This window comes from Aquarana catesbeiana, linkage group LG03 (assembly GCF_042186555.1).
Source record: "Aquarana catesbeiana isolate 2022-GZ linkage group LG03, ASM4218655v1, whole genome shotgun sequence".
NCBI classification, from domain to species: domain Eukaryota; kingdom Metazoa; phylum Chordata; class Amphibia; order Anura; family Ranidae; genus Aquarana; species Aquarana catesbeiana.
In genome coordinates, this window is record NC_133326.1 from 661,887 (window position 1) to 683,849 (window position 21,963).

General features: G+C 54.4%; 1 protein-coding gene across 1 annotated transcript; it reads right to left on the minus strand.

Annotated features, from left to right (window-relative positions):
• Positions 1-1,953: 1,953 nt before the first annotated feature.
• Positions 1,954-21,156, minus strand: LOC141131172 (uncharacterized; the record flags this gene model as incomplete). Its single annotated transcript, XM_073618214.1, has 2 exons — positions 21,134-21,156; positions 1,954-3,148 (listed from the first exon to the last, which is right to left on the minus strand). Coding segments are annotated over exons 1-2 (1,218 nt in total), but the record flags the coding sequence as incomplete, so codon positions are not given.
• Between the last annotated feature and the right edge of the window lie 807 nt (positions 21,157-21,963).

Sequence of the window (21,963 nt, forward strand, 5' to 3'; positions counted from 1 at the left end):
TCGTCTGAAGTCAGGTGGTCGTCTGAGGTTGGGTGGTCGTCTGAGGTCGGGTGGTCGTCTGAAGTCGGGTGGTCGTCTGAGGTCGGGTGGTCGTCTGAGGTCGGGTGGTTGTCTGAGGTCGAGTGGTTGTTTGAGGTCGGGTGGTCGTCTGAAGTCGGGTGGTCGTCTAAGGTCCGGTGGTCGTCTGAGGTCGTGTGGTTGTCTGAGGTCGGGTGGTCGTCTGAAGTCGGGTGGTCGTCTGAGGTTGGGTGGTCGTCTGAAGTCGGGTGGTCGTCTGAGGTCGGGTGGTCGTCTGAAGTCGGGTGGTCGTCTGAGGTCGGGTGGTCGTCTAAAGGTCGGGTGGTCGTCTGAGGTTGAGTGGTCGTTTGAGGTCGGGTGGTCGTCTGAAGTCAGGTGGTCGTCTGAGGTCCCGTGGTCGTCTGAGGTCCCGTGTTCGTCTGAGGTCGGGTGGTCGTCTGAGGTCGGGTGGTCGTCTGAGGTTGGGTGGTTGTCTGAGGTCGGGTGGTTTTCTGAGGTCGGGTGGTTGTCTGAGGTTGGGTGGTTGTCTGAGGTCCTGTGGTTGTCTGAGGTCCCGTGGTCATCTGAGGTTGGGTGGTCGTCTGAGGTCAGGTGGTCGTCTGAGGTCGGGTGGTCGTCTGAGGTCGGGTGGTTTTCTGAGGTCGGGTGGTTGTCTGAGGTCGGGTGGTCGTCTGAGGTCGGGTGGTCCTCTGAGGTCGGGTGGTCGTCTGAGGTCGGGTGGTTTTCTGAGGTCGGGTGGTCGTCTGAGGTTGGGTGGTCGTCTGACAACCTCAGACAACCACCCAACCTTAGACAACCACCTGACCTCAGACAACCACCCGACCTCAGACAACCACCCGACCTCAGACAACCACCTGACCTCAGACAACCACCTGACCTCAGACCACCACCCGACCTCAGACAACCACCCGACCTCAGACAACCACCTGACCTCAGACAACCACCCAATCTCAGACAACCACCTGACCTCAGACCTCAGGTGGTCGTCTGAGGTCGGGTGACAGTCTGAAGTCGGGTGGTCGTCTGAAGTCGGATGGTCGTCTGAGGTCGAGTGGTCGTTTGAGGTCGGGTGGTCGCCTGAGGTCGGGTGGTCGTCTGAGGTCGGGTGGTCGTCTGAGGTCAGGTGGTTTTTTGAGGTCGGGTGGTTGTTTGAGGTCGGGTGGTCGTCTGAAGTCAGGTGGTCGTCTGAGGTTGGGTGGTCGTCTGAGGTCGGGTGGTCGTCTGAAGTCGGGTGGTCGTCTGAGGTCGGGTGGTCGTCTGAGGTCAGGTGGTTGTCTGAGGTCGAGTGGTTGTTTGAGGTCGGGTGGTCGTCTGAAGTCGGGTGGTCGTCTGAGGTCTGGTGGTCGTCTGAGGTCGGGTGGTCGTCTGAAGTCGGGTGGTCGTCTGAAGTCGGGTGGTCGTCTGAGGTCGGGTGGTCGTCTGAAGTCGGGTGGTCGTCTGAGGTCGGGTGGTCGTCTAAAGGTCGGGTGGTCGTCTGAGGTCGAGTGGTCGTTTGAGGTCGGGTGGTCGTCTGAAGTCAGGTGGTCGTCTGAGGTCCCGTGGTCGTCTGAGGTCCCGTGTTCGTCTGAGGTCGGGTGGTCGTCTGAGGTCGGGTGGTCGTCTGAGGTTGGGTGGTTGTCTGAGGTCGGGTGGTTGTCTGAGGTCGGGTGGTTGTCTGAGGTCGGGTGGTTTTCTGAGGTCGGGTGGTCGTCTGAAGTCGGGTGGTCGTCTGAGGTCCGGTGGTCGTCTGAGGTCGTGTGGTCGTCTGAGGTCGGGTGGTCGTCTGAGGTCGGGTGGTCGTCTGAGGTCAGGTGGTCGTCTGAGGTCGGGTGGTCGTCTGAGGTCGGGTGGTCGTCTGAAGTCGGGTGGTCGTCTGAGGTCGGGTGGTCGTCTGAGGTCGGGTGGTTGTCTGAGGTCGAGTGGTTGTTTGAGGTCAAGTGGTTGTTTGAGGTCGGGTGGTCGTCTGAAGTCAGGTGGTCGTCTGAAGTCAGGTGGTCGTCTGAGGTCCCGTGGTCGTCTGAGGTCCCGTGGTCGTCTGAGGTCGGGTGGTCGTCTGAGGTCGGGTGGTCGTCTGAGGTCGGGTGGTTTTCTGAGGTCGGGTGGTTGTCTGAGGTCGGATGGTTTTCTGAGGTCGGGTGGTTGTCTGAGGTCGGGTGGTTGTCTGAGGTCGGGTGGTTTTCTGAGGTCGGGTGTTTGTCTGAGGTCGGGTGGTTGTCTGAGGTCGGGTGGTTGTCTGAGGTCGGGTGGTTGTCTGAGGTTGGGTGGTTTTCTGAGGTCGGGTGGTCGCCTGAGGTCGGGTGGTCGTCTGAGGTCGGGTGGTTGTCTGAGGTCGAGTGGTCGTTTGAGGTCGGGTGGTCGTCTGAAGTCGGGTGGTCGTCTGAAGTCGGGTGGTCGTCTGAGGTCCGGTGGTCGTCTGAAGTCGGGTGGTCGTCTGAAGTCGGGTGGTCGTCTGAGGTCCGGTGGTCGTCTGAGGTCGGGTGGTCGTCTGAAGTCGGGTGGTCGTCTGAGGTCGGGTGGTCGTCTGAAGTCGGGTGGTCGTCTGAGGTCGGGTGGTCGTCTGAAGTCGGGTGGTCGTCTGAGGTCGGGTGGTCGTCTGAGGTCGAGTGGTCGTTTGAGGTCGGGTGGTCGTCTGAAGTCAGGTGGTCGTCTGAGGTCCCGTGGTCGTCTGAGGTCAGGTGGTCGTCTGAGGTCGGGTGGTTGTCTGAGGTCGGGTGGTCGTCTGAGGTCGGGTGGTTTTCTGAGGTCGGGTGGTTGTCTGAGGTTGGGTGGTTTTCTGAGGTCGGGTGGTTGTCTGAGGTCGGGTGGTTGTCTGAGGTCGGGTGGTTTTCTGAGGTCGGGTGGTCGTCTGAAGTCGGGTGGTCGTCCGAGGTCCGGTGGTCGTCTGAGGTCGGGTGGTCGTCTGAGGTCGGGTGGTCGTCTGAGGTCCTGCGGTCGTCTGAGGTCCCGCGGTCGTCTGAGGTCCCGTGGTTGTCTGAGGTCGGGTGGTCGTCTGAGGTCGGGTGGTCGTCTGAGGTCGGGTGGTCGTCTGAGGTCGGGTGGTTGTCTGAGGTCGGGTGGTTGTCTGACGTCGGGTGGTTTTCTGAGGTCGGGTGATTGTCTGAGGTTGGGTGGTTGTCTGACGTCGGGTGGTTTTCTGAGGTCGGGTGATTGTCTGAGGTCGGGTGATTGTCTGAGGTCAGGTGGTTGTCTGAGGTCGGGTGGTTGTCTGAGGTCGGGTGGTTGTCTGAGGTCGGGTGATTGTCTGAGGTCAGGTGGTTGTCTGAGGTCGGGTGGTTTTCTGAGGTCGGGTGGTCGTCTGAGGTCGGGTGGTAGTCTGAGGTCGGGCGGTTGTCTGAGATTGGGTGCTTGTCTGAGGTCGGGTGCTTGTCTGAGGTCGGGTGCTTGTCTGAGGTCGGGTGGTCGTCTGAGGTCGGGTGCTTGTCTGAGGTCGGGTGCTTGTCTGAGGTCGGGTGGTCGTCTGAGGTCTGGTGGTCGTCTGTAGTCGGGTGGTCGTCTGAGGTCGCTTTGTTGTCTGAGGTCGGGTGGTTGTCTGAGGTCGGGTGGTTGTCTGAGGTCGGGTGGTTGTCTGAGGTCGGGTGGTCGTTTGAGGTCGGGTGCTTGTCTGAGGTCAGGTGCTTGTCTGAGGTCGGGTGCTTGTCTGAGGTCGGGTGGTTGTCTGAAGTCGGGTGGTTGTCTGAAGTCGGGTGGTCGTCTGCGGTTGGGTGGTCGTCTGAGGTCGGGTGGTCGTCTGCGGTTGGGTGGTCGTCTGAGGTCGGGTGGTCGTCTGAGGTCGGGTGGTCGTCTGTGGTCGGGTGGTCGTCTGAGGTCGGGTGGTTGTCTGAGGTCAGGTGGTTGTCTGAGATTGGGTGGTTGTCTGAGGTCAGGTGGTTGTCTGAGGTCGGGTGGTTGTCTGAGGTCGGGTGGTTGTCTGAGGTCGGGTGGTTGTCTGAGGTCGGGTGGTTGTCTGAGGTCGGGTGGTCCTCTGAGGTTGGTCGTCTGAGGTCGGGTGGTTGTCTGAAGTCGGGTGGTTGTCTGAGGTTGGGTGCTTGTCTGAGGTCAGGTGCTTGTCTGAGGTCGGGTGCTTGTCTGAGGTCGGGTGGTTGTCTGAAGTCGGGTGGTTGTCTGAGGTCGGGTGGTTGTCTGAGGTCAGGTGCTTGTCTGAGGTCGGGTGGTTGTCTGAGGTCGGGTGGTCGTCTGAGGTCAGGTGCTTGTCTGAGGTCAGGTGCTTGTCTGAGGTCGGGTGCTTGTCTGAGGTCGGGTGGTCGTCTGAGGTCGGGTGGTTGTCTGAGGTCGGGTGGTTGTCTGAGGTCGGGTGGTTGTCTGAAGTCGGGTGGTTGTCTGAAGTCGGGTGGTTGTCTGAGGTCGGGTGGTTGTCTGAGATTGGGTGGTTGTCTGAGGTCGGGTGGTCGTCTGAAAGCCAATAATGGGGGTAGTTGGAATATTCCTTTCAGAGTTTCATCCTCTGTTATAATGGGTTGTAAATCTTTGATTATCTTTTTGATCCCTTCTAGTGTTGGGTTGTATGTGGTGACTAGAGGTTCTCGGTTATTTGTTTTTTTTTCTGTGTATTGGAGGAGATTTTCTCTTCGGGTTTTCTAGGCTGTGTTTATGTTGTTGATGGTTTTGTCTTTGTAACCTTTCTTATGAAAGGAGTCTGCCAGTGTTCTGAGATGTTTGTCTTCTGGGTCTGAACATATTGGGTGGTATCTGATGGCCTGGCTGTGTATGATGGCCTGTTTAGTGTGTTGGGGGTGAAAACTGGAACTATGGAGATATCTGCATCGGTCAGTCGGTTTTCTGTATATCGATGTGTGAAGCTTGTCATCCCTGATGTATACTGTAGTGTCCAGGAAGTTGACATGTGTGTTCGAATAGTCCATTTTTAGTTTGATAGATGGGTGAAAAGTGTTGATAAATGAGAAGAATTGGTTTAGATTTTCTTCACCTTCAGTCCATATCATGAATATATCATCAATATAGCGATAATATCTGTATGGCTTTTGTTGATGCTGTTCAGGAATTTGTCTTCCAGGTCAGCCATAAATAAGTTTGTATATTGGGGTGTCATTTTACTTCCCATACATACGGCTACAATCACCTCAAGTATGTCCTAGAAACAAAACGCTATGTGTGGGGAAAACTAACACTGCACATCACCCTGAACACACCATCCCCACCGTGAAACATGGTGGTGGCAGCATCATGTGGTGGGGATGCTTTTCTTCAGCAGGGACAGGGAAGCTGGTCAGAGTTGATGGGAAGATGGATGGAGACAAATACAGGACAATCTTAGAAGAAAACCTGTTAGAGTCTACAAAAGACTTGAGACCGGGGCGGAGGTTCACCTTCCAGCAGGACAACGACCCGAAACATCCAGCCAGAGCTACAATGGAATGGTTTAGATCAAAGCATATTCATGTGTTAGAATGGCCCAGTCACAGTCCAGACCTAAATCACATTGAGAATCTGTGGAAAGACTTGAAAATTGCTGTTCACAGACGCTCTCCATCCAATCTGACAGAGCTTGAGATATTTTACAAAGAAGAATGGGCAGAAATGTCCTCTCTAGATGTGCAAAGCTGGTAGAGACATCCCCAAAAAGACTTGTAGAGAAAGGGGGTTCTACAAAGTATTGACTCCGGGGGGCGCCATACAAATGCCCCTCCCCCCACACTTTTCACATATTTATTTGTATCATTTATCATTTTCCTTCCACTTCACAATTATGTGACACTTTGTGTTGGTCCATCACATAAAATCCCAATAAAATATATTTATGTTTTTGGTTGTAACAAAATGTGGGAATGTCAAGGGGTATGAATACTTTTTCCAGGCACTGTATACACTCCAGCAGGGGAAGGTGTTGATTGGAGGAGAGCGCAGTGGTGAAAGGTGGGTGGAGTCACAGTGTATTGCCCCGCCCCCTATAGAGGACACACGGGGGGGAGGGTAGAAGAGGATTGATTCGGATTATATATAAAGAATTCTCTGATTTCCTGTATAGAACGTTCTCTACCATCAGCCTGCCCAAAGATCGATCGATATTCAGCTGGTCTCGATCCGTCTGTGACCTCCTCAGGTGTTCTATAATCAGCTCTGTATGATAGATCTCTGCTTCATAGCACAGCAGTGTATATCTTAGGACTGGATGGACAGGCAGCGGCTCTGAGATTGGAGGTCGTCACCCCCGGCCTCTCCTTCTGGAAATGCTGATTGCCTGGCCGCTATACTCTGCGGATCGCCGGTCTGGCTGTCACCCTCTTCAATGTCGGAGCTCAGACTGCACTGTGATGTCACCGATACAAAGTATATATAATGTATTCCGACCTTCCTCATCCCCCGCAGGTGACATGAATGATGGGGGTTCGGTCTGTCCCCCCGGTGACTCCGCCTCTGAATTATACCCCTCCCCCACAGGTGACATGAATGATGGGGGTTCGGTCTGTCCCCCCGGTGACTCCGCCTCTGAATTATACCCCTCCCCCACAGGTGACATGAATGATGGGGGTTCGGTCTGTCCCCCCGGTGACCCCGCCTCTGGATTTTACCCCTCCCCCGCAGGTGACATGAATGATGGGGGTTCGGTCTGTCCCCCCGGTGACTCCGCCTCTGAATTATACCCCTCCCCCACAGGTGACATGAATGATGGGGGTTCGGTCTGTCCCCCCGGTGACTCCGCCTCTGAATTATACCCCTCCCCCACAGGTGACATGAATGATGGGGGTTCAGTCTGTCCCCCTGGTGACTCCGCCTCTGAATTATACCCCTCCCCCACAGGTGACATGAATGATGGGGGTTCGGTCTGTCCCCCCCCCCGGTGACTCCGCCTCTGGATTTTACCCCTCCCCCACAGATGATATGAATGATGGGGGTTCGGTCTGTCCCCCCCCCTCCGGTTTTGCACCCCAAACCTGGAACACACAATCCTTTCTCGGAAGCCTCAGCTTCACATGGAATGAATGGGAGGAGCTCTGTACAGAGGCTTCCTGTTCATTCACACACTGAAGCATAGTAATCACAGTTTACTATTCTTCCGTTATGAATGGACACAGTGAGTTCATTTAGAAAAGGAAGGGGCCAGTAAATGAAATATTGATTAGCCCCTCCCCCATTCTCCATTCTGAACCTTCCCCAGCAGCAGCACTGCCGGGGGTGGGGGAGGGGTGGGCACAACATGGGGGAGGGGAGCCTGGCCAGGATCGGGAATCGGCACCGCACACCTGGCACCCCCCCCGGCACACACCTATGAATGAATGAATAGACGTTCGGTATATATCAGGTCTATGGGGGGGGAGGGGGGTATTTAGAGCCCAATAAGAAACCTAGAAAATAAATGAATAGAATATTTCTGGCCGGAGTTCCCCTTTAAGGTGCGGGGATATAGCTCCGCCCTTCTCATCCGGGGCTCCTCCAGCTGCTTCTTATCTGATTGGTTCCGGTCCAATTTCACCCGACAGAACCAATGGCATGGCGGGAATTCTGACCCCCCCCCGTGGGGGAGGGGAGGGGGTGCCACCAATGTGGGGGTCACGTTTCCAATCGCCCCCCACTAATCTCACCACGGGGGGGTCCCTGAGTCCTGGAGATTATTTCAGGGATGAGAACGGGCGCTATGGAGGGACGATCGTATTCTCCCCTCCCCCCCATAGAGACTCTTCTCAGAACTGTTTGACTTTCTTTACATAAGAAATGATTGCAGAGCGTCGCCCCTGAGAGCAAACATCTGCAGAGGACCTCATTGGTCCGTCCAATGTCAGGGGGCGGAGCCAGGCTCTTATGTAACCGTCCTTCTGCCCCGCAACATTCTGTACTATATATATATATATTAGTTGTGCTCATAAGTTTACATACCCTGGCAGAATTGATGATTTCTTGGCCATTTCTCAGAGAATATGAATGATAACACAAAAACTTTTCTGTCACTCATGGTTAGTGTTCGTCTGAAGCCATTTATTATCAATCAGCTGTGTTTACTCTTTTTATATCTTAATGACAACAGAAACTACCCAAATGTCCCTGATCAAAAGTTTACATACCCTGGTGATTTTGGCCTGCTAACATGCACACAAGGTGACACAAAGGGGTTTGAATGGCTATTAAAGGGAACCATCCTCACCTGTGATCTGTTTGTAACTAGTGTTGTGTATAAAAGGTCAATGAGTTTCTGGACTCCTGACAGACCCTTGCATCTTTCATCCAGTGCTGCACTGACGTTTCTGGATTCTGAGTCATGGGGAAAGCAAAAGAATTGCCAAAGGATCTGCGGGAAAAGGTAGTTGAACTGTATAAAACAGGAAAGGGATATGAAAAGATATCCAAGGAATGGAGAATGCCAATCAGCAGTGTTCAAACTCCAATCAAGAAGTGGAAAATGAGGGGTTCTGGTGAAACCAAACCACGGTCAGGTAGACCAACTAAAATTTTAGCCACAACTGCCAGGAAAATTGTTGGGGATGCAAAGAAAACCCACAAATAACTTCAGGTGAAATACAGGACTCTCTGAAAACATGTGGTGTGGCTGTTTCAAGATGCACAATAAGGAGGCACTTGAAGAAAGATGGTCTGCATGGTCGAGTCTCCAGAAGAAAGATGGGCTGGATGGTCGAGTCTCCAGAAGAAAGATGGGCTGGATGGTCGAGTCTCCAGAAGAAAGATGGTCTGCATGGTCGAGTCTCCAGAAGAAAGATGGGCTGCATGGTCGAGTCTCCAGAAGAAAGATGGGCTGCATGGTCGAGTCTCCAGAAGAAAGATGGGCTGCATGGTCGAGTCTCCAGAAGAAAGATGGGCTGCATGGTCGAGTCTCCAGAAGAAAGATGGGCTGCATGGTCGAGTCTCCAGAAGAAAGATGGTCTGCATGGTCGAGTCTCCAGAAGAAAGATGGGCTGCATGGTCGAGTCTCCAGAAGAAAGATGGGCTGCATGGTCGAGTCTCCAGAAGAAAGATGGGCTGCATGGTCGAGTCTCCAGAAGAAAGTCATTACTACACAAATGTCACAAAGTATCCCACTTACAATATGACAAACAGCACAGAGACGAGCCTCAAACCTTCCCGCACAAAGTCATTTGGAGAGATGAGACCAAAACTGAGCTATTTGGCCACAACCATAAACACATTTGGAGAGGAGTCAACAAGGCCTATGATGAAAGGTCCACCATCCCTACTGTGAAACATGGAGGTGGATCTGTGATGATTTGGGGATGTGTGAGCTACAAAGGCACAGATAATTTGGTCACAATTGACAGGAAGATTAATGCCGAATGTTATCAGAAAATACTGGAGGAACATTTCATTCATCAGCCAGGAAGCTGCTCATGGGACGGACTTGGACATTCCAACATGACAATGATCCAAAACACAAGGCCAAGTCCACCTGTCATTGGCTACAGCAGAATAAAGTGAAGGTTCTGGAGTGGCCATCTCAGTCTCCTGACCTCAATATCATTGAGCCCCTCTGGGGAGATCTCAAATATGCCGTTCATGGAAGACAGCCCAAGAATTTACAGGAACTGGAGGACTTTTACCAAGAGGAACCATCTGAGAAGATAAAGAGCCTCATCCACAAATACCACAAAAGACTTCAAGCTGTCATTGATGGTAAAGGGGGCAAAAACTGGGGTATGTAAACTTTTGATCAGGATCATTTGGGTAGTTTCTGTTGTCATTATGATATAAAAAGAGTAAACACAGATGATAATAAATGGCTTCAGCCAAACACTAACCATGAGTGAGAGAAAATATTTTGTGTTATCATTTATATTCTCTGAAAAATGACCAAGAAATCATAAACTCTGCCAGGGTATGTAAACTTATGAGCACAGCTGTAGATAAAAATATTATGTAACCGTCCTTCTATCCCGGAACATTCTATACAGTATAGATTATATATATATGTAACCATTCCCACCCCCCTCCAAGGTTATTAATAATAAAATACAAACACAAAGTCATGGACTGTTTTCTGAGTGCCATAGAAATGCAGAACACCGGGAGCAGGAAGAGAGGACAGAGGGAGCAGGGAGAGAAGACAGCGGGAGCAGGGAGAGAAGACAGCGGGAGCAGGGAGAGAAGACAGCGGGAGCAGGAAGAGAAGACAGCGGGAGCAGGGAGAGAGGACAGCGGGAGCAGGGAGAGAAGACAGCGGGAGCGGGGAGAGAGGACAGCGGGAGCGGGGAGAGAGGACAGCGGGAGCGGGGAGAGAAGACAGCGGGAGCGGGGAGAGAGGACAGCGGGAGCGGGGAGAGAGGACAGCGGGAGCGGGGAGAGAGGACAGCGGGAGCGGGGAGAGAAGACAGCGGGAGCGGGGAGAGAGGACAGCGGGAGCGGGGAGAGAGGACAGCGAGAGCGGGGAGAGAGGACAGCGGGAGCGGGGAGAGAAGACAGCGGGAGCGGGGAGAGAAGACAGCGGGAGCGGGAAGAGAAGACAGCGGGAGCGGGGAGAGAGGATGGCGGGAGCGGGGAGAGAAGACAGCGGGAGCGGGGAGAGAAGACAGCGGGAGCGGGGAGAGAAGACAGCAGGAGCAGGGAGAGAGGACAGCGGGAGCAGGGAGAGAGGACAGCGGGAGCGGGGAGAGAAGACAGCGGGAGCGGGGAGAGAAGACAGCGGGAGCAGGGAGAGAGGACAGCAGGAGCAGGGAGAGAAGACAGCAGGAGCGGGGAGAGAGGACAGCGGGAGCGGGGAGAGAGGACATCGGGAGCAGGGAGAGAGGACAGCGGGAGCGGGGAGAGAAGACAGCGGGAGCAGGGAGAGAAGACAGCGGGAGCAGGGAGAGAGGACAGCAGGAGCAGGGAGAGAGGACGGCGGGAGCGGGGAGAGAAGACAGCGGGAGCGGGGAGAGAAGACAGCGGGAGCAAGGAGAGAGGACAGCGGGAGCGGGGAGAGAAGACAGCGGGAGTGGGGAGAGAAGACAGCGGGAGCGGGGAGAGAGGACGGCGGGAGCGGGGAGAGAAGACGGCGGGAGCGGGGAGAGAAGACAGCAGGAGCGGGGAGAGAGGACAGCGGGAGCGGGGAGAGAAGACATCAGGAGCAGGGAGAGAGGACAGCGGGAGCGGGGAGAGAGGACAGCGGGAGCGGGGAGAGAAGACAGCGGGAGCAGGGAGAGAAGACAGCGGGAGCAGGGAGAGAGGACAGTGGGAGCAGGGAGAGAAGACAGCGGGAGCAGGGAGAGAAGACAGGGGGAGCGGGGAGAGAGGATGGCGGGAGCGGGGAGAGAAGACAGCGGGAGCGTAGAGAGAAGACAGCAGGAGCGGGGAGAGAAGACAGCAGGAGCGGGGAGAGAAGACAGCAGGAGAGGACATCGGGAGCAGGGAGAGAGGACAGCGGGAGCGGGGAGAGAGGACAGCGGGAGCGGGGAGAGAAGACAGCAGGAGCAGGGAGAGAAGACAGCGGGAGCAGGGAGAGAGGACAGCAGGAGCAGGGAGAGAGGACGGCGGGAGCGGGGAGAGAAGACAGCGGGAGCGGGGAGAGAAGACAGCAGGAGCAGGGAGAGAGGACAGTGGGAGCAGGGAGAGAAGACAGCAGGAGCGGGGAGAGAAGACAGCGGGAGCGGGGAGAGAGGATGGCGGGAGCGGGGAGAGAAGACAGCAGGAGCGGGGAGAGAGGACGGCGGGAGCGGGGAGAGAAGACAGCGGGAGCGGGGAGAGAAGACAGCAGGAGCAGGGAGAGAGGACAGTGGGAGCAGGGAGAGAAGACAGCGGGAGCGGGGAGAGAAGACAGCGGGAGCGGGGAGAGAAGACAGCAGGAGCGGGGAGAGAAGACAGCAGGAGAGGACATCGGGAGCAGGGAGAGAGGACAGCGGGAGCGGGGAGAGAGGACAGCGGGAGCGGGGAGAGAAGACAGCAGGAGCAGGGAGAGAAGACAGCGGGAGCAGGGAGAGAGGACAGCAGGAGCAGGGAGAGAGGACGGCGGGAGCGGGGAGAGAAGACAGCGGGGAGAGAAGACAGCAGGAGCAGGGAGAGAGGACAGTGGGAGCAGAGAGAGAAGACAGCGGGAGCGGGGAGAGAAGACAGCGGGAGCGGGGAGAGAGGATGGCAGGAGCAGGGAGAGAAGACAGCGGGAGCGGGGAGAGAGGATGGCGGGAGCGGGGAGAGAAGACAACGGGAGCGGGGAGAGAAGACAGCAGGAGCGGGGAGAGAGGACATCGGGAGCAGGGAGAGAGGACATCGGGAGCAGGGAGAGAGGACAGCGGGAGCGGGGAGAGAAGACAGCAGGAGCAGGGAGAGAAGACAGCGGGAGCAGGGAGAGAGGACAGCAGCAGCGGGGAGAGAGGACGGCGGGAGTGGGGAGAGAAGACAGCAGGAGCGGGGAGAGAAGACAGCAGGAGCAGGGAGAGAGGACAGTGGGAGCAGGGAGAGAAGACAGCGGGAGCGGGGAGAGAAGACAGCGGGAGCGGGAAGAGAGAGGATGGCGGGAGCGGGGAGAGAAGACAGCGGGAGCGGGGAGAGAAGACAGCAGGAGCGGGGAGAGAAGACAGCAGGAGAAGACATCGGGAGCAGGGAGAGAGGACAGCGGGAGTGGGGAGAGAGGACAGCGGGAGCGGGGAGAGAAGACAGCAGGAGCAGGGAGAGAAGACAGCGGGAGCAGGGAGAGAGGACAGCAGGAGCAGGGAGAGAGGACGTCGGGAGCGGGGAGAGAAGACAGCGGGAACGGGGAGAGAAGACAGCAGGAGCAGGGAGAGAGGACAGTGGGAGCAGGGAGAGAAGACAGCGGGAGCGGGGAGAGAAGACAGCGGGAGCGGGGAGAGAGGACAGCGGGAGCGGGGAGAGAAGACAGCGGGAGCGGGGAGAGAAGACAGCGGGAGCGGGGAGAGAAGACAGCAGGAGCAGGGAGAGAGGACAGCGGGAGCGGGGAGAGAAGACAGCAGGAGCAGGGAGAGAGGAAAGCAGGAGCGGGGAGAGAAGACAGCGGGAGCGGGGAGAGAAGACAGCGGGAGCGGGGAGAGAGGATGGCGGGAGCGGGGAGAGAAGACAGCGGGGAGAGAAGACAGCAGGAGCGGGGAGAGAGGACAGCGGGAGCAGGGAGAGAGGACAGCAGGATCAGGGAGAGAGGACGGCGGGAGCGGGAGAGAAGACAGCGGGAGCGGGGAGAGAAGACAGCAGGAGCAGGGAGAGAGGACAGTGGGAGCAGGGAGAGAAGACAGCGGGAGCGGGGAGAGAAGACAGCGGGAGCGGGGAGAGAGGATGGCGGGAGCGGGGAGAGAAGACAGCGGGAGCGGGGAGAGAAGACAGCAGGGAGAGAGAACAGCGGGAGCGGGGTGAGAAGACAGCAGGAGCGGGGAGAGAGGATGGCGGGAGCGGGGAGAGAAGACAGCGGGAGCGGGGAGAGAAGACAGCGGGAGCGGGGAGAGAAGACAGCAGGAGCAGGGAGAGAGGACAGCCGGAGCGGGGAGAGAGGACAGCAGGAGCGGGGAGAGAAGACAGCGGGAGCAGGGAGAGAAGACAGCGGGAGCGGGGAGAGAAGACAGCGGGAGCAGGGAGAGAGGACAGCGGGAGCTGGGAGAGAAGACAGTGGGAGCAGGGAGAGAGGACAGTGGGAGCTGGGAGAGAAGACAGTGGGAGCAGGGAGAGAGGACAGCGGGAGCGGGGAGAGAAGACAGCGGGAGCAGGGAGAGAGGACAGCGGGAGCGGGGAGAGAGGACATCGGGAGCAGGGAGAGAGGACAGCAGGAGCGGGGAGAGAGGACAGCGGGAGCGGGGAGAGAAGACAGCGGGAGCAGGGAGAGAAGACAGCGGGAGCAGGGAGAGAGGACGGCGGGAGCGGGGAGAGAGGACAGCGGGAGCGGGGAGAGAGGACAGCGGGAGTGGGGAGAGAAGACAGCGGGAACGGGGAGAGAGGACAGCGGGAGCGGGAGAGAGGACAGCGGGAGCAGGGAGAGAGGACAGCGGGAGCAGGGAGAGAAGACAGCGGGAGCGGGGAGAGAGGACAGCGGGAGCGGGAGAGAGGACAGCGGGAGCGGGGAGAGAGGACAGCGGGAGTGGGGAGAGAAGACAGCGGGAACGGGGAGAGAGGACAGCGGGAGCGGGAGAGAGGACAGCGGGAGCGGGGAGAGAGGACAGCGGGAGTGGGGAGAGAAGACAGCGGGAGAGAGGAGAGAAGACAGCGGGAGAGGGGAGAGAAGACAGCGGGAGCAGGGAGAGAAGACAGCGGGAGCAGGGAGAGAAGACAGCTCTCTCTGCTCTGAGACATACAATAAATTGCAGCTAGACTCAAAATCAGTTTACTGAATCAGATCAGGCAGCGATTGTGATTGGCTGCTAGAGGTTACAACACACATTATGGCTCAGTGTTTATTTTCTAGATGGTAGACGCACCAACTAGAAATAAAACATTACTGGATCTACTGATTACCAACAATACAGACCTGATCACAGATGTGGAAATACGGGGCAATTTAGGTAACAGTGATCACAGGTCAATTGGCTTCAGTATAAATCACACAAATAGGAAACTTAAAGGGAATACAAAGACACTGAATTTCAAAAGATGGGACCTGTGAACCATGAAGTGCCGGGGTCACTTCTGTGGCCGGGGTCACCTTTGTGAGTGGGGTCACCTGTGTGGCCGGGGTCACAGGCCTCCATGAATGAGCCTTCCCTCCCCACCTCCATCAATGAACCCCCCACCTCCATCAATGAGCCTTCCCTCCCCACCTCCATCAATAAATTTTCCCTCCCCACCTCCATCAATGAGCCTTCCCTCCCCCACCTCCATCAATGAGCCTTCCCTCCCCACCTCCATCAATGAGCCTTCCCTCCCCACCTCCATCAATGAGCTTTCCCTCCCCCACCTCAATAAATGAGCCTTCCCTCCCCACCTCCATCAATGAGCCTTCCCTCCCCCACCTCTATCAATGAGCCTTCCCTCCCCACCTCAATAAATGAGCCTTCCCTCCCCTCCGCCATCAATGAGCCTTCCCTCCCCCACCTCCATCAATGAGCCTTCCCTCCCCACCTCCATCAATGAGCCTTCCCTCCCCACCACTATCAATGAGCCTTCCCTCCCCACCTCCATCAATGAGCCCCCCCACCTCCATCAATGAGCCTTCCCTCCCCTCCGCCATCAATGAGCCTTCCCTCCCCCACCTCCATCAATGAGCCTTCCCTCCCCACCTCCATCAATGAGCCTTCCCTCCCCACCTCCATCAATGAGCCTTCCCTCCCCCACCTTCATCAATGAGCCTTCCCTCCCCACCTCCATCAATGAGCCTTCCCTCCCCACCTCCATCAATGAGCCTTCCCTCCCCCACCTCCATCAATGAGCCTTCCCTCCCCACCTCAATAAATGAGCCTTCCCTCCCCCACCTCCATCAATGAGCCTTCCCTCCCCTCCGCCATCAATGAGCCTTCCCTCCCCACCTCCATCAATGAGCCTTCCCTCCCCACCTCCATCAATGAGCCTTCCCTCCCCCACCTTCATCAATGAGCCTTCCCTCCCCCCACCTCCATCAATGAGCCTTCCCTCCCCACCTCCATCAATGAGCCTTCCCTCCCCACCTCCATCAATGAGCCTTCCCTCCCCACCTCCATCAATGAGCCTTCCCTCCCCCACCTCCATCAATGAGCCTTCCCTCCCCACCTCCATCAATGAGCCTTCCCTCCCCCACCTCCATCAATGAGCAGGTACCTGGGTCCCACTGGTTTCCACCAGTTCTGTGCTGATGGCACTGCTTGACATCTTCCGATGGAAGGGAAGGAAGCATGATGTGCCTTTTATCTGCTGGCCGACCACTGTGTCTATGCTCCTCAACGTTACCTGACCACTGCGTCTACGCTCCTCAACTTGGTGAGAGGGTGACAACAGTTGGTGGAATTATTCACAAATGGAAGAAACACAAAATAACGATCGATCTCCCTCGGTCTGGGGCTCCATACAAGATCTCACCTCGTGGAGGTTCAATGATCATGAGAACGGTGAGGAATCAGCCCAGAACTACACGGGAGAATCTTGTCAATGATCTCAGCTGGGACCATAGTCACCAAGAAAACAATCGGTAACACACTACACCGTGAAGGACTGAAATCCTGCAGCCCCCGCAAGGTCCTCCTGATCAGGAAAAGGTCCTATGACCCCAAGAACACCATCCCCCACCATCATACATGTAGGTCCTATGACCCCAAGAACACCATCCCCCACCGTCATACTTGGAGGACCTATGACCCCAAGAACACCATCCCCCACCGTCATACATGGAGGTCCTATGACCCCAAGAACACCATCCCCCACCGTCATACTTGGAGGACCTATGACCCCAAGAACACCATCCCCCACCGTCATACATGGAGGTCCTATGACCCCAAGAACACCATCCCCCACCGTCATACATGAAGGTCCTATGACCCCAAGAACACCATCCCCCACCGTCATACATGGAGGTCCTATGACCCCAAGAACACCATCCCCCACCATCATACATGGAGGTCCTATGACCCCAAGAACACCATCCCCCACCGTCATACATGGAGGTCCTATGACCCCAAGAACACCATCCCCCACCGTCATACATGGAGGTGGAAACATTATGCTTTGGGGGTGTTTTTCTGCTAAGGGGACAGAACAACTTCACCGCATCAAAGGGACGATGGACGGGGCCATGTACCATCAAATATTGGGTGAGAACCTCCTTCCTCAGCCAGGGCATTGAAAATGGGTCGTGGATGGGTCTTCCAGCATGACAATGACCCAAAACACACATCAAAGGCAACAAAGGAGTGGATCTAGAAGAAGCACATTAAGGGGGTTGTTCAGGTTCGTGTTTTTTCACCTTAATGGATCCTACGCATTAGAGTGAAAAAACCCCTGGCAGTTACCGGCCCCCCCAGCCCCTCCCCCGTTTTACTTACCTGAGCCCCTTCATCTTCTTTGGCGGGGATGTGCCGTCCTTCTCTCCATGGAGTCCCGGCTTTGATTGGATAGATTAATAGCAGGGCAGCCATTGGCTCCTGCTGCTGTCAATCAAATGCAATGTTCCGGGGGGGAGGGGCGAGTCATACATTCGGCTTTTATGGAAGCTGAATGAACGACTTGGGAGCGCGCCCGCAAGGTAATCCCCTCGGGAGAGCGCTTATCTAGGGTTATCAGATGTGGGAAGGAGCCACGAGAGCCGTCGAGGGACCCCAGAAGAGGAGGATCTGGGACACTGTGCAAAACGAGCCGCACAGTGGAGGTAAGTATGAAATGTTTGTTATTTAAAAAAACAAAAACAAAGCTTTAGTATCACTTTAAGGTCCTGGAGAGGCTCAAGAAGAAGCACATTGAGGTCCTGGAGTGGCCTAACCAGTCTCCGGACCTTAATCCCATAGAAAATATGTGGAGGGAGCTGAAGGTTCGAGTTACCAAACATCAGCCTGGAATCCTTAATGACTTGGAGAAGATCTGAAAAGAGGACAAAATCCCTCCTGAGATGTGTGCAAACCTGGAGGCCAACTCCAAGAAACGTCTGACCTCTGTGATCGCCAACAAGGGTTTCTCCACCAACTACTAAGTCATGTTTTGTGAAGGGTTCACATACTTATTTCACTCATTAAAATGCAAATCAATTTTTATAACTTTTTTGAAATGCGTTTTTCTGGATATTTTTTTGTTATTCTCTCACTGTTATAATAAACCGACCAAATAAAATTAGAGACGATCGTTTCTTTGTCACAAAATCAGCAGGGGGTCAAATACTTTTTCCCCTCACTGTATATGAAATAATAAATGTACCATTATATATTTTACCAGCCATGTGTAACCTGCTTTATTTAAAGTCCCAACTCTTTCCTTTTAAACTCCTCAATTATTGCCCGACCACGGCGGCTCCGCCCCTCACTGTTGCCCGTTTCTTTGTGCGTCTTCCAGTCCTCTATGAAATCTTTCCCGGGGAGACTCGTTGCTGATGCAGAATATCTCCCTTGTCTCTTTCCATGGTGTCTGTGATATGATCTTCCACAACCTCACCTTACTAGCAGAGTTTGGCTGCTCCTCCCCCTGGTTCAGCCTCCTACACGGCTCTTTGTTTCAGGTAATGACTGTTTCAACCTACATATGAAATTGATGATCATTAGCGCCTGCTTGGTATAAATGGATAATCATACACCTGACTAATCCAACATTATCCCTGACCTTTGTGTAAGGATTGAAGCCGAGGGAGGGGCAGGGGTCACACCAAATATCGATCGGATTTTGATTTTTCTTCTGTTCGCTGACTTCGCATTTTGTAAATTGAATTGAAATATAGATTTCTGTGGTCATTCCTAAGCTGACCACATATTATACAAATGTGTGTTGGTCCAAAGGACTACTGACCTATCAATAAAGTGAAGCGAATGGAGCATATATAAATAACAATCCGTGAGTAATAAATGATAAGTGAAAAAGAGCAGAGTCTCTGAAGATGAACAGAAAGTCTCTCAGCAGTGGTGGATGTTCTGAATGTTGAAAGGAGACTTGGAGGGACTTGGGAAATCACTCAATGGACATCTCCTCTTACCAGATGCAGTGGATTCCCCTGTCTTAGACATGGAGTCATGAAGACATGGTGCCACCCTGGGCATGCGGAGCGATATCCGGACCCTCAAGGTTAGCAGGTAAGTGGTTGACCGGTGTTGACCTGGTCATCGGATGGATGTTCTCGATGGATGCAGGTAGAATGATGTCACCTGGGATGCACAACGTATGGTGGAGCTCAGGCATTCATTTCTTTTATGCAAAGAGAAAAATAAAGCCTCTCCATAGTGCAGATAAAAAAGGTATCTTTTATTGCTAAAAAATCCGATACAAATAAAAACAGTGATAAAGAATAAAGTCTAGGGCAACATAGGAGATGGTGTGGAAGACCGACGCGTTTCGACCCATAGGTCTTCTACTGGGACATAAACCACCAGCTCAAACTTGCTGTCAGGAAAAGCCCTCTTGCAGTTATCCCAGCAGATTGAAGGTTAAACGAATGCCTGTGCATAGAAGCGCCATCCGGCGCTCGCGCGCGCGCAATAGCGCCAGTAGCGCTAACAGCGCTAACAAACGTACGCGCATGCGCAATAGCGCCACTTGGCGCCAAAGATAGGCTATTTAAAGAAGACTGTTCCAATGCTGCCTTGCTGTCCGGTCTACAGTGTTTCCTGAGACCCCTGCTACCTTGTTACCAGTTTTCCTGTATCCAGTACTTACTTGGCTTGTTCCTGACTTACCTGCTTGCTGCCCGCCCCGATCTCGGCTTGGACTCTGACTATTCTCTTGGTTTGCCCTTCTGTACCTGATCTGCCCGCCAGTACCTTGACCCGGCTTGTCTGCACCTCCCTGCTGTCTGCAACCTGCTACAGGACTACAGTGCACCTCCCTGCTATCTGCATCCTGCTACAGTACTACAGTGCACCTCCCTGCTGTCTTCAACCTGCTACAGGACTACAGTGCACCTCCCTGCTATCCGCATCCTGCTACAGTACTACAGTGCACCTCCCTGCAGTCTGCCACCTGCTACAGGACTACAGTGCACCTCCCTGCTATCTGCATCCTGCTACAGTACTACAGTGCACCTCCCTGCTGTCTGCAACCTGCTACAGGACTACAGTGCACCTCCCTGCTATCCGCATCCTGCTACAGTACTACAGTGCACCTCCCTGCTGTCTGCAACCTGCTACAGGACTACAGTGCACCTCCCTGCTATCCGCATCCTGCTACAGTACTACAGTGCACCTCCCTGCTGTCGACAACCTGCTACAGGACTACAGTGCACCTCCCTGCTATCCGCATCCTGCTACAGTACTACAGTGCACCTCCCTGCTGTCGGCAACCTGCTACAGGACTACAGTGCACCTCCCTGCTGTCTGCAACCTGCTACAGGACTACAGTGCACCTCCCTGCTATCCGCATCCTGCTACAGTACTACAGTGCACATCCCTGCTGTCTGCAACCTGCTACAGGACTACAGTGCACCTCCCTGCTATCCGCATCCTGCTACAGTACTACAGTGCACCTCCCTGCTGTCTGCAACCTGCTACAGGACTACAGTGCACCTCCCTGCTATCCGCATCCTGCTACAGTACTACAGTGCACCTCCCTGCTGTCTGCAACCTGCTACAGTACTACAGTGCACCTCCCTGCTGTCTGCAACCTGCTACAGGACTACGGTGCACCTCCCTGCTGACTACAGGATCCTGCCTTCTACTTCAGTGTTCCAGTCAGGCACTTGTGCCCCTCTGTACTTTCGAGTCCCTGTTCACACCTTCAGGGGTTCTTAAGTCGGAGGCATATGATTGGCCGTCCTCTGCATTCCAGGCTCCACCTACCAGGTACGTGACAGCTGCCAATATTTATAAATAATACCTAAAATTGGAACCAATCACAAAGGGAGAGAGTAACTGGATGTGATAGGGCGACAGAACATCAGCTGATCAAGAAAAGGGGCGGCTATAAATGGCTCAACCAATCATATCAGCAAAAGAAAAGGAAACTGACTCAGCAGCCAATCAGTACGTTAGCAAGAGGCATCTAATGTCACACCTCACAAAGCCACATGTCAAACAAAGGTATATGACGTAATGCAGGACTCTCGGGCGGAATACGTTGGGCCGCTCTCATTGGCTGTCAAGTCCGCCTGACATTCAGTATATTATTTAAGATTGACGTTTGGCGCCCTTTTGGGACGGACGTCATATACCTTTGTTTGACATGTGGCTTTGTGAGGTGTGACATTAGATGCCTCTTGCCAAGGTACTGATTGGCTGCTGAGTCAGTTTCCTTTTCTTTTGCTGATATGATTGGTTGAGCCATTTATAGCCGCCCCTTTCTTGATCAGCTGATGTTCTGTCGCCCTATCACATCCAGTTACTCTCTCCCTTTGTGATTGGTTCCAATTTTAGGTATTATTTATAAATATTGGCAACTCTGAGCTGGTGGTTTATGTCCCAGTAGAAGACCTATGGGTCGAAACGCGTCGGTCTTCCACACATCTCCTATGTTGCCCTAGACTTTATTCTTTATCACTGTTTTTATTTGTATCGGATTTTTTAGCAATAAAAGATACCTTTTTTATCTGCACTATGGAGAGGCTTTATTTTTCTCTTTGCATAAAAGAAATGAATGCCTGAGCTCCACCATACGTTGTGCATCCCAGGTGACATCATTCTACCTGCATCCATCGAGAACATCCATCCGATGACCAGGTCAACACCGGTCAACCACTTACCTGCTAACCTTGAGGGTCCGCATATCGCTCTGCATGCCCAGGGTGGCACCATGTCTTCATGACTCCATGTCTAAGACAGGGGAATCCACCGCATCTGGTAAGAGGAGATGTCCATTGAGTGATTTCCCAAGTCCCTCCAAGTCTCCTTTCAACATTCAGAACATCCACCACTGCTGAGAGACTTTCTGTTCATCTTCAGAGACTCTGGTCACTTATTTATTTCTTTACTTCAGGTACTTTATATAGAGCCGTCAATTTACACAGCACTTTACATATACATTGTACATTCACATCAGTCCCCGCCCCCAAGGAGCTTCCAATCTAATGTCCCCAACTCACATACATATACATTGTACATTCACATCAGTCCCCGCCCCCAAGGAGCTTACACTCTAAGGTCCCAACTCACATTCATACATACTGGGGACAATTTATACCGGATCCAATGAACCTCCCAGCATGTCTTTGTAGTGTGGGAGGAAACCTACACAGGGAGAACATGTAAACTCCAGGCAGGTGGTGGGTGGGATTCGAACCAGCAACCCTTCTTACTGCGAGGCAAAAGTGCTACCCACTACACCACTGTGCTACCCACTACACCACTGTGCTGCCCCACTACACCACTGTGCCGCCCCACTACACCACTGTGCCGTCCACTACACCACTGTGCCGCCCCACTACACCACTGTGCTACCCACTACACCACTGTGCTGCCCCACTACACCGCTGTGCCGCCCCACTACTCCACTGTGCTACCCACTACACCACTGTGCTGCCCCACTACACCACTGTGCCCCCACTACACCACTGTGCTACCCACTACACCACTG